The 12,354-nt window shown below is 40.1% G+C and overlaps 1 protein-coding gene across 1 annotated transcript in view; it reads left to right on the forward strand.

Annotated features, from left to right (window-relative positions):
* Positions 1–12,354, forward strand: part of Col4a4 (collagen type IV alpha 4 chain) — a 120,575-nt gene that overhangs the window by 52,943 nt on the left and 55,278 nt on the right. Inside the window, exons 16-22 of the mRNA XM_028874138.2 lie at positions 63–122; positions 906–950; positions 2,108–2,161; positions 2,979–3,048; positions 3,951–4,055; positions 7,868–8,032; positions 11,515–11,604. Coding sequence (XP_028729971.1) covers positions 63–122; positions 906–950; positions 2,108–2,161; positions 2,979–3,048; positions 3,951–4,055; positions 7,868–8,032; positions 11,515–11,604 — 589 coding nt within the window. The remainder of the gene's footprint in view (positions 1–62; positions 123–905; positions 951–2,107; positions 2,162–2,978; positions 3,049–3,950; positions 4,056–7,867; positions 8,033–11,514; positions 11,605–12,354) is intronic.

Raw genomic sequence — 12,354 nt, forward strand, 5'->3', positions numbered from 1 at the left:
GCTGCTTTCCAAATTAAGCAAGCGCCATTGGTTTTAACCTTCTAATTTGTCATCTTTTAAAGGGAGAGCCTGGTATCGGGACAAAAGGAGAGAAAGGTATTCCCGGGTTTCCAGGACCTCGGGTAAGGATCATTAGTCCTAAGCCTCAGTGAGTTTGGAAGCATGAGACTTACACTCATGAATGAGACTATGCCTATATTCCCGTGAGCTAAAACGTAGAAACAATCCCCCACACAGCATGAGCAGGGGTGTTCCTATCCATTTATATCATTTTGATACAGTAGGCATGCACAAGACTGGAAAGCTGGGGGTAGGGGGAGACAGGATGTGGCTGCTTCTGTTGGCTTGGTGTCAGGGTGATAGGTACCTGTGCTGGCTAGTTTAAATGCATTTCATAAATTAAGGTGTCTATGGAAGGGTGCCCCGAAAGAAAGCACTCTCTCAGCTCACATGTGTCAGTAACAGTGCGTCCCATAAAATCACCATGGAGGCCAATTTCTGGTAGGCTTAGATTACTGTAGTTTTGGTATTGAATGATCCATTATTGACTTTTGTGTCATTTTTATTGCTGAAGTCGCACAGAGTAACTATTCATTTCCATGCAAATGAATGTGCTGCAGATTATTATGCTAAATAATTTAAATTGGAGCAGTAGAAACAGCGAAAGCACACATACTCTTAATTAAACACGGGCAGTGATGTGAATTTTCTGAATAAGACTAAATAAGGATCAAGGAGAATGCCAAATGGCATAAGTACATAGAATCCATTTTATGTTTATTTCACTTTATCCTGCTGCATATCAATGCATATCAAAACTACATGCCAATACGACAAGGTTAACAAAGGTAAAAGCGTCGTGCCTTATGTTTGAATTCTGCTTGTTGATTTTCTTTAATTATTAGGGTGAGCCTGGTTCCCATGGATCTCCAGGTTTTCCAGGATTCAAGGCAAGTGTACATCCCAGCAGAGGTGAAGAATTACGTTTAAGTTGTACTGTTGTGTGTGAATGCTACAGGAATTGGATTTCTTTTAGGTCTTAAATTTATTTTACATTTATTTATTGTATGTGTGTGTGTGTGTGTGCGCATGTGCACATGTATGACTGTATGCATTCATGGAGCTCAGAGGATAATTTGAGGAAGTCTGTTCTCTTTTCCCACTATATGGGTTCTGGAGATTGAACCTCAGGTGTTGTGGAAAGAAGCTTAGTTCACTGAGTCATTTCACCCCCAACCAAATATTTTGTTTTTTTTTTTTTAAAGATTTATTTTATTTTAGTTATATATTTAAATAATGTATGTTTATATTTTATAGACTATATTGTGTTTTACATTGTATTTATATAATTTATCTAAATGTGTATTTATATAATTTTAAATTGTATCATATATCTAAACATGTATTTATATTATTTTTAAAGTATACATAGTTATGTGTACACGTGAGTGCAGGTACCTCCAGGGTCCAAAGGACATCAGCAGTTGTGAGCCACCCAACATGAGAGCTAGGAAGTCACCTCCTGCCCTCTCCACACCACCGCACCATCTTCAATCCCCTTTTTTGGGTTTTCTGAGACAGGGTTTCACGTAGTCCAGGCTAGCCTTGAACTCACTGCCTAGCGATGTAATCGAGGCTAGTCTTGAACCCCTAATCCACTTATTGAATTGCCTTTACATCTTAAGTGATAGATTACAAGTGTGTGCTACACCTGCCTCAGATACCTGCATTTTATAGATTACACAGTGGTTCTCAACCTGTGGGTTGCAACCTCTTCAGCAAACTTCTATCTCCAAAAGTATTTATATTACTACTCATAGCATTAGCAAAATTATCATTATGAAGTAGCAATGAAAATAATTTTATGGTTAGGATCACCACAACACGAGGAACTGTACTAAAGGGTTGCAGCATTAGGAAGGTTGAGAACCACTGAATTACATTGTGTTGTTGATTTTAAAAACTGAGTCACAAAATTGATGCAATCCGAGAGTGGTTAAGACTGCCCAGAGTCTCTATGAGGATGCACTGTTCACATTGTGTGGGAGTGAGGTGACGTCAGCCCGACACAATCAGCTGTTTGAAGTATGTCTGTGGTTGTTTGTAGGGGGAACAAGGAGCAGCTGGAGATCCTGGGATGTTCGGATTTCTTGGTCCAAAGGTAAAAATGTGAGCCCCTGTCAGAGAAAATTTTACATCATTCTGTTATCAACCTAAGTTTTTTAGAACATTTTGAATAATCAAACAATGTAACTTTTGAAAGAGAGGAATGTAATTCTGTAAATACTATTTTAATGCAGGCTGTGTGCTATGTGTAAGTAGTATATTTTTGTACCATTATCCTACTAATTAGTACATGAGGCACAGTTATGCTTATATTTGAGAAGCCATTCTTTCAAAAGTGAATAAAATGAGAGTTTGAAAACGCTCACAACACCATATGCAGAGAGACTATCTGCTTTTGTAGCACTACAGTGCTTTTTCCCTTTGTTTCAAACTTCTTTTGTGACAACATCCAGTGCTTGTTCAGGGCAAGCCCAGCCCCTCTCAGGGGACACGATTAAGGGAGAGACAATATTTTGCTGCTGTCACGAAATGCAAATTCAGGTCTTGCTAGGTGACTAAACTGTTTATACTAGAATGCCTCATTAGATGCTAACGTTCAAACTCTGCCTAAGCAACTTAGTGACTTACGTGATGTTTAATTTATGGGCACACAGTGGTAATTTTGCTGCGGTTCATGTTTTGTTTTGTTTTCTTTTCTTTTGTTATAGCTTTGTCCATTCATTGTTTTCTCCTGAGGGTAGGTGAGAGGCCAGATGCCTGTTAGTTCCTCTGGGACTCTTTGACTGACTCACTTCTCTAGCCAGCCAGTTGTCTTTCCTTCTCTGATGAATGTGCCTGAGGCTCTCTAACCTATGCTCAATGCTAGGAAGCATGGTTATTTCCAAGAAAAGTAAAGGAATGAATAATTTCAGGGGGATCCTGGAGATCGCGGATACCCAGGACCACCAGGCGTCTTGCTAACTCCCTCTCCTCCACTCAAAGGTTTGTGTTCAATTTAATTCTTCCATAATTTATACAGAAATGGACTAGGTGGGCCAAGACACAACAGTGGGTTCTAGTATTCCTGTAGCTTGCACACCAGCAAGGATTAAATCATGACTATTAATATTTAGCTACTTTTCTCATTGCTATGACAAAACACCCCAGAGCAATGTTAGAGAGAAGGGGTTTATTTGGGGAGATGGTTTCCCTATCCTAGGGAAGGTGTGGTCCATAACTCTGTGGCGGAACAGATTTGGGCAGAGGTTTGCACGGGACAGCCATACTGGGGAGCAAGCAGACTAACTGGAATCAGGCACAGGCTGTGGACAACTGCAAATTCCATCCCCATTGTTCTCCTTCCACCCTCCTAGTCTCATCCCTTCAAGACTACACACAACCTCCAACACCAGTGGCACCAACTGGAGTGTTCAAACTCATGAGGGACATTTCAGCTTCAAGCTGCAACAGTTACTGTGACGATGTGGTGTTCAATGTGCAGGGAAAACTTTGCAACCTAGTTCATGTCCCTTTGGCATAAGACATCAAGTCTTATTTCAGAGTGTAAATGTGTAGTGGTTTTATTATTATCATTATTTAAACGTTCAGAAAATAGTTGTTGTTTTTAACTGTTGAAAAAAATGTGTGAGGTCATTTGACTAACATCTACCAAGATGCCAGTGAAAGGAGAAGCCTAAATCAATGTCAGAGAACTCTGCTTGAGTCTTATGTGTCTGCAGGGAAGAGACAAAGAAGACCCAGCTTGATATATCCCATTTAAAATCTGTCAAGAAACTGCAAAAATGTCTCACCAGTGCTTTATGTTTACCAAGCCTCCCCAGACTCCTGAGCTTCAAGATGTGTGTGGACATTTGTCTTATTAGACCTGTTGTTGCCTTTGGCAGGTCCTCCAGGGGACCCAGGCCCCCCTGGCCGCTATGGAGAAATTGGAGACGTTGGGCTACCAGGTCCTCCCGGGCCCCCAGGCAGACCAGGGGAAACTTGTCCAGGTATTCATCTACCATATGTTACAGTGGATTTCCTACATCATACCCAGTCCAGCTGTAATCCTGAATTCTGGCTGATGCAGAGGTTGCCTTAAGAGTGTTTGTGAAAGACAGCTGCCTGTGTGCACTCCAGGCCCACAATGCTAAGTGCTGTGTTATAGCAATGGCCCTGGATTTCTAATGTCCTCAAATTCAAGCCAATCGAGGGAAGTGCTATAGATTCCTTTTTACTTTATGCACATACTATATGTATAATTTATATAATGTTATTATATCATAGATATTATATACATACCATAAATACATTTTCTCAGCAAACCAGAACTGTCAGAGGCAAGTATTTGTGTGACAAGACTTCCATCAGATTTCCACCTGCAGAGAGGATTTGAAACTTCTTCTGGAGCTAAAATATTTACTTAGTTGTAATACCATTCTAGTAGATTCTCCCAGCTGACATATACTCATAAAACTCCATCCATCTACATGGGTCCCAATATTCTATGTGAGATGTACAAATAAACATAATGATTTTTTTTAAAAAAACTTTTACTTAAAGTGAAAGGCTCTTCCTCCCCTGCCCCCCCCCCAAAAAAAAGAGAGTCAAGGAAATCATAGGCCACATGACATTTGACAGAAGTCTAGGGAAGTGTCTTGCTGCCAATGGGACCAAGGGCCGCTCTGGGAGCTGTGCTGCTCAATATCCCAGTAAGATCGGGAATAGGAGTTTGAAGCCTATTTGTAGTCTGTGAACCCAGGAGAACAGATGAAACTTGGCAGGAGAAAAATCTTGAGTAACTATTTTGCCCAGCCTGTGTCCCTTGTATTGACTGAAGGAGTTTAAGGAGTTTGGTGAGCTACTCAACCACTAACTACCAAGTTCTGTTCACTTCTCCCCAAATCTAGCTTCTTCCTCTTTTAGGATCTGACAACAGCGATGTCAAAAAGCTTTGTCTGGTGTAGTCAGTCTCTGGAGGCTGCAGCATGGGTTTAATTGACCCAGGATTCTATATATATGACAGAAAGAATACTCTCTTGGTTCAACTCCAGTCTTAGTTTTCTCCTTTGGGGCTTGTTTATAATAAAATCATCCCTCCAGTGGGTTGAAATAAAAACCCAGTGGGAGCAACATATTCAAATATACAGGAAGGTTCTAGATTCCTTTTAAAGATAATTAATCCTGTGTTGGGAAGATGACTCAGTCAGTAATTGCTTCCCACACAAGCATGAACCTGAGTTCAATCCCCCCCAGAACCATCCAGGGGTGGAGGTGCACTCTTGGAATCCCAGGACTAGTGAGGCAGAGGCAAGCTGATTCCTGGGGTTCACTGGCCAAACAGCCTAGCCAAATTGATGAGTTCCAGGTCAGTGAGGAACACTATCTCATAAAAGAAGATGGATAGCATCTGATTAATGGCCCCTGAGGCTAAGCTCTGGCCTACACACACACACACACACACACACACACACACACACACACACACACACACACGTATATGCCAGCCCTAACATGCACACACAGAGAGACATATACACACAAATCAAATTAACCCATTGGCTTTTGAATCTGAATATGGCCCACAGTAAGTCATACAATTTATTTTGCATCATCTTTATATCATACTACACAAATGTATGCACATATCCACACTAATTAAAATTCAGACTACACAGGATCATTTTTGGTACATGATATCCCTATTTTCTACTCTACTCTTTTACATTGAAAAAAAAAATAACCAAGTTCATGCTAGCCACACTCAACTTCATTCTGTGTGATATTGTTGCATGGCCAGGCTGAGATGCGTCATACATTCTAGCCCACTGATTCTGTTGAAGAGGATTGGGTATTGTTCCTGGCACTGCACAAGGCAACAGGTAGTATCTAGACTATCCAGTGACTGTGGAGAATCCTAGCAGGTCTTAGGAGGGGTGGGAAGATAGGCAGCATCCGAATCACAGGGGCATTTGCATTCACTGTCAGTACACGAGTGTGTATAACACTCTGAGTTTTATTTCACAGTTACCTACTGCATCGAGCATAGGATAAATGGGTTTCAGAGTCAGACGCTTAACATTGGATCAAGCCTTGCCACATAGTATAGTGGAAGACTATATAAATTACACATACCATGCCACGTAGTATAGTGGAAGAACTGAACTATATACTACAACATCCCAATTGCCACTCTTTACAAATTGTGTCATCCTGGATATTTACTAAGCCTCTCTGTACCTCAGTTTCCCCATCTATCAGATAGAGTCTTGCTAGGATTAGAAGATGTAGAATGTGAGCAGGCCTTAGGATCCAACCTGGTGAAGAGTGCAGAATCAATGTGTGAGCTGTTATTCCTACTACTGGTGCTGTCTGTGCCTGCTCTGACCTGGATATACACAATGAAGTGATCCCTGCAATCCAGCAGATGAACACATTAGTCACATACACAGTCATTATTTGTGCATGTGTGCCCAGAACAAATGTTAAAGATCTCTCCTACGTAGATAATTAGGAGAGCACATATTTTATTCACTGTATGTGCTAATAGGTTTGCTTGGATTAATTTAATGAGTTAATAGGTGGAAAGATTGAAGAATACAATACTTTCAAGTAAGTTAAGTATGCCTGTGCCAGTAAACCTAAAGAATGGGGAAAAGTAAGAAACATGATCCCCCAGACGTGTGTGTGTGTCTCCTCCTTTCAAAGGCAATGATGCATTTTGGTGTATGGGATAGTTAAGTTTTAAAAGAATTTTATCTATTTATTTTTATGGGAATGCGTGTGTATGCGTGATCACATGGCATGATGTGCTGATGCTCTTGGTGTCCAGAAGAGGATGTTGGATCCCCTGGATCTGGAGTTAGAGGTGTTTGTGAGCCACCTAATGTGAGTTCTGGGAACTGAACTGTGGTCTTCCAGAAAAGCAGCAAGTGCTCATAACCACAGAGCCACCTGTCCCGTCTCAAGTCTGATGATTTTAATTTTTTTTTTTTACTGCATCCTGCTCTCCTTTTTTTTTTTTTTTTTAACACGGTTTGTTCCAATTACTGTGGTGTGGCTCTTGCTTTCTATCTCGCAATCAGCCTTGTGAAAAAAGCAGGGGTTTTGTTCTTTTTTTTTTTAATGTAGTGATACACTCTTTCTGTGTAGTGCAGGCTAGTCTCAATCTTGTGATCCTTCTGTGTTCATTTCCCAAGCACTGGGTGGCACGTGTGCATCAATCTCTCTCTATACACACACACACACACACACACACACACACACACACACACACACACACACACACCAAGCTTTTTTAACTTCCCATTGACCTAAATTTGTGTTCATGTGAAGTATACAATTCGATGTTCTGCACACATCAAGGCATCACCACTGTCCAGTGGATTAGCACACTGGCCATGCCTGCATCGCCATCATTGGTTTGTGTGCCTTAATGTGTATGGAAGGAGGGCTTTATTTAACATCTCTCCTCTTAGCAGCTTCAAGCGTACAATGTGTCTTGTTAACTGACCTCTGCATGCTGCACATTGGATCTCCAGAATTTATTGAGCTCACCTGAAACTTTGTCTCCTTGATCAATTCCTCCATATTCCCACTTTCTTCTTCCACAACAATAGACACTCTTCTTTTCCTTCTATGAGTTTGAGTATTAGAGCCCACATGTGAGGTCACAGGATGTTTCTCTTTCTGTGTTTGGCTTATTTCACTAGGCATGATGTCCAGCCCCAGCCATTTTCCTTTAAATGCACCAATTTGTGATTTCTACAGAAGCATTGCTCTTGAGAATATGTATAATTTCCACCCTTAATATTTCTTGCAGGCATGATGGGACCTCCTGGACCACCAGGGATTCCTGGTCCTCCAGGATTTCCAGGGGAACCTGGTATTCCTAGAAGATTCGACTGTGCCCCAGGAAAACCAGGGAAGCCAGGACCACCTGGCCTGCCTGGAGCACCAGGACCAGAGGGCCCCCCTGGATCAGATGGTAAAATATTCCTCATTTATCTTTATTAGCTCATATGCTGAAATTCATATTTATAGGTTCACTCAGAAAGTTCAGTTTTCTAAATCCTTAAAAACTTATATAATGTTTTCTAAGTCAAGTTGGTAATATTAAAAATTGTTTATAAATATGGAAAAACGACATTGAGCTATCAATTAAAATATGTGCAATTTATTAATTGTGAGTTTAAGTATGGATGATAGAATTTCATAAATTGATAGATTTTTTTTGTTTTGTAAATGTAGTTTTTATTTTGGATGGACTGATATATGAGCTTGGGTTAAAAGTTGAACTGTTCTACAGAGCCCGCTATGCAGAAAAGAAATGCCAGGCCTGTCTTTTTCTGTTCCTCCCTCCTCAAAGACAACTATTTCCACACATGTAGCTGGATCTTCTGGTATTTGTTTCTATATTGTCATCCAGCACACTTGTCTTTCTACTGCTGAAGTTTTCACTTCGTTCATTGGCTTTTGACTCTTATAAAATTTTGCCACCATCCATCACCACACCCCATTCTACGCATACACACCTTCCCTTGCCACTGCCTACTGGGAGTGATATGGTCATAATTGGGGTTATAGAAATACTCAGTGTTTCCATGGAATAGTTTCTAAGTGCTGTACACCCATTCGGCCTATAATGCCTATAATGATACATTTATCATTTTTTTTTTCACAGAATCAGTTGGCAAATTATCTTTCATATGTGTGTCTGTGTTTGATGGGCTTTCAATTTAGTTATTTGAAATTAACCTCAAACCTCATTGAGTTTTGTATCTGTCATTATGACATTGTTCACTCATTTAATAGTCTTACAGTATTACTTTCCAAATGTTTCCTACAGCTTTTTGACTTTTTCAAATTAGTAAGGCTACACTTTTGATTTATTGTTGAGATACTTGGAGATTTTTCTTTCACAGCTTTTTTTTTTGGTTTTTCGAGACAGCGTTTCTCTGTGTAGCTTTGCGCCTTTCCTGGATCTCGCTCTGTAGACCAGGTTGGCCTCGAACTCACAGAGATCCACCTGTCTCTGCCTCCCAAGTGCTGGGATTAAAGGTGGTTGCCACCACTGCCCGGCCCTCTTTCGCAGCTTTTTAAAAATTATTTTTACAGCATCCAATGCCATTTAAACACATTATTGTAGACATAATGGTAAGAAAAATGTACAGTTTTGTACATTTGTGACTGATCTCCTTGGCGTCCCTTCCCCTTCCTCCTTCCCTGCTCAGCCCTTCCTCCTGCAGTGGACCCTCTGCTTCCGTTTCCACATCTCATATGCTCCATTGCCCTCCCCATGCCTTCCCTTAAAAACTCTTCCCCCCTCTCATAAACCCCTTTCTAGTTTCTTGGCTCCTCTTATCACTTGCTTTCACTTAAATGTATGTATTTAACCTTCGGAAGATAGGATCCACATGTGTCTTTCTGAGTCTGGGGTACCTCAGTATTATATTTTCTAGTTCTATCCATATAACTGCCAATTTAATAATGTCATTGTTCTTAAATATAGAATAATATTCCATTGTAATATAAACATGCTTGTGATCCATTTATGTGCTGATAGATGACTAGGCTGATTCGATTTTGTTGCAACTGTGAAAAGAGCAATGATAAATGTGAATGACCATTCACTGTTATTCTCTCTGCATCTCTCTGGCTCTTTCCTTTTCACTAGTTAGATTTCTTTCTATTGTTTACTCCCACAGTAGACTTCCAGAGAAAGGTTTGAGATAAGAGAGTAAAGCTGAGGACCACACTTATCTGAAAATACCTTTGCTCTACTGGGTTGTCTGATGGGTAGTTTAGTTGAGTATAAAATCTTTCTTGTCAGGATTTCATTTTCCACCCTCTAGTGAGACCACTGAAAACTTCTATATTGCTTTACTGTTTGGTCATATGTTGGAAATCTATGTCCATTTTGGAAGCTTTCTTGAAATTTTCTTCAACTCCATCTTCCAGCTCTTATTGAGTTTATAGATTTTTTTGCCGTTGTAATTACTGTGTGTGTTTATATTTCTGAGAGTTTAGTTGATGCTATTGTTCTATTTCAGTGTTTCCTTTTGCAGCAGGCTGTTCATTTATCCAGTGTAAAATAGTGCCCCTCTCTACTCTTTTTCTATTTTTATTATTAAGAAATTTTCTATTCATTTTACATACCAACTACAGATCCCCCTCTCCTCCCTTCTCCTGCCCTCCAGCCTTCTCCCCCAACGCACCCCCCATTCCCACCTCCTCCAAGGCAAGGTCTCCCATGGGAGTCAGCAGAGCCTGATACATTCAGTTGAGGCAGGTCCAAGCCCTTCCTCCCTGCACCAAGGCTGCACAAGTTGTCCCACCATAGGTACTGGGCTCCAAAAGAGCCAACATGTGAACCAATAGAATCGAATCGAAGACCCTGACATTAATCTGCACACTTATGAACACCTGATTTTTGACAAAGAAGCCAAAACTGTACAATGGAAAAAAAGAAAGCATCTTCAACAAATGGTGCTGGCATAACTGGCTGTCAACATGTAGAAGATTGCAAATAGAGCCGTATCTATCACCATGCCCAAAACTCAAGTCCAAGTGGATCAAAGACCTCAACATAAATCCAGTTACACTGCACTTGATAGAAGAGAAAGTAGGAAGTGGTCTCTACTCTTCTAATTATGTCAGTTTTTTGAAATGTTTTTCTTGAAACTTTGTTTCCTCCATATTTTTGTAGGGCTGTTTATTTTCCACAGTTTTTTTGAGAGGGGTCTTCCCATCTAAATATTTTATTGCCAAGTCATTATTTTGAGCCTCCCTGTCATTCTACTCCGTAAACTCCAGGGGAGATTCTGGTGTGAAATCTGCATTTTAATTTTTTCGTGTCTTGTTTCCCTTGTCATTTTCCATTGATGCTCAGATCTCAGCATCTTTCAGGTCTGCTGGATTTTTTTTATTACCTTCTTGTCTTTTTTATCCTATTGGAAATGTAGAGTGTATCATTTGCAGTGTATCATTTATCTGTCAGCTTTAACCAGACGTGCCAAAGTTTTTGCTTTTGCTAACCATGCTTTGTGTTTTCTTCAGTATCTGGTAACTGGCAAATGAAGGGTAAAAACATTGTCATATTCTGGCTCTAGCTTTTGTTGTTCATGATTTATTTTGCTTTGGTATTTGTGGTTGTCATCTGTTATCTTATTCTGTAGCTCACTAACCTAGGGTTGCCATTAAGGATGTCTTTGCCAATGATTATGGTAGAAGAAACGTGTTATGAAAATTGCATGGTCTATATATGTAGAGAGAAAGAGAGAGAAGGAGAGGGAGAGAGGAAGAGAAGGAGACGGGAAATGATAAAATAAAACATGATTTTTTTTTTATTGTTGTCTCTGTTGGGCAGAGACAACAGAGGGAAGAGACTGAGTGCATGCACTGGTGCCCTCTAGCGAACTTTAACTAAAGTCATGTGATTCTGTCTGCCAACCCCTTGCCTCCAAACAGTTATATATTGTAGCCCTGGGTGCCCTGGACCAATGGGAGAAAAGGGAAAGATGGGTCCACCAGGAAGAAGAGGAGCCAAAGGAGAAAAAGGCAAGTATGTACCTAAGGCAGAATTTATACATGACAATCACTTGTGGAGGACCAGGGCGAGGGTGTCTATGAGAAAGACAACCTGGCATGTCATTGAGGTTTGTTAAATCACCTCTGTTATACCCCATGAGGACTGCATGTCTCTGTGTGTTCTAGTGTGACTAACTCACCACAACTCCAGTTCCTCTGTCAGACAAGAGCTTCTTACACTTTGTCACTCATGACCTGTTTTCACCTGAGAATTTTTGTGTAGCTTCAGGTGTATGGGTATAAAAATAGGTGTACAAATCAAACCTTTATCGATAATAAATAATTGAGAAATTTGTTTTACAATAATTCTTTAACACACATAAGTACTATTATTAAATATGCAAGCAAGTTTGCATACTCATGAGATAAAGATGTTTATTTGATGTAAAGAATTAAATCTTGGCTGAATGTTTAATGAGGCAGGATGTAGACCATCCTCAATGCTCTTGAGAGCAAGCTGATATTTTGATTTATAATCAATGCTGAGAGCATTGCTTTGCATAAATACAAAGCCTCAAATGACTGAAGTACATACAGGTTCATTTTAGGAAATCCCGTCCTAATTCCAAGCCCAAATTTATTAACAACTATTTTTTTAAAATCCAGGTCAGCAACTCTAAAGCAATGTTTAAAATTAAACATTTTAATGTAATCCAATCCAAAGACAGATCAATTTAATGTTTAGATGCTGAGGGATGATGACAGGGACGATATTGAAAG

The sequence above is a fragment of the Peromyscus leucopus genome, chromosome 13 (assembly GCF_004664715.2).
Source record: "Peromyscus leucopus breed LL Stock chromosome 13, UCI_PerLeu_2.1, whole genome shotgun sequence".
In the NCBI taxonomy this organism is placed as follows: domain Eukaryota; kingdom Metazoa; phylum Chordata; class Mammalia; order Rodentia; family Cricetidae; genus Peromyscus; species Peromyscus leucopus.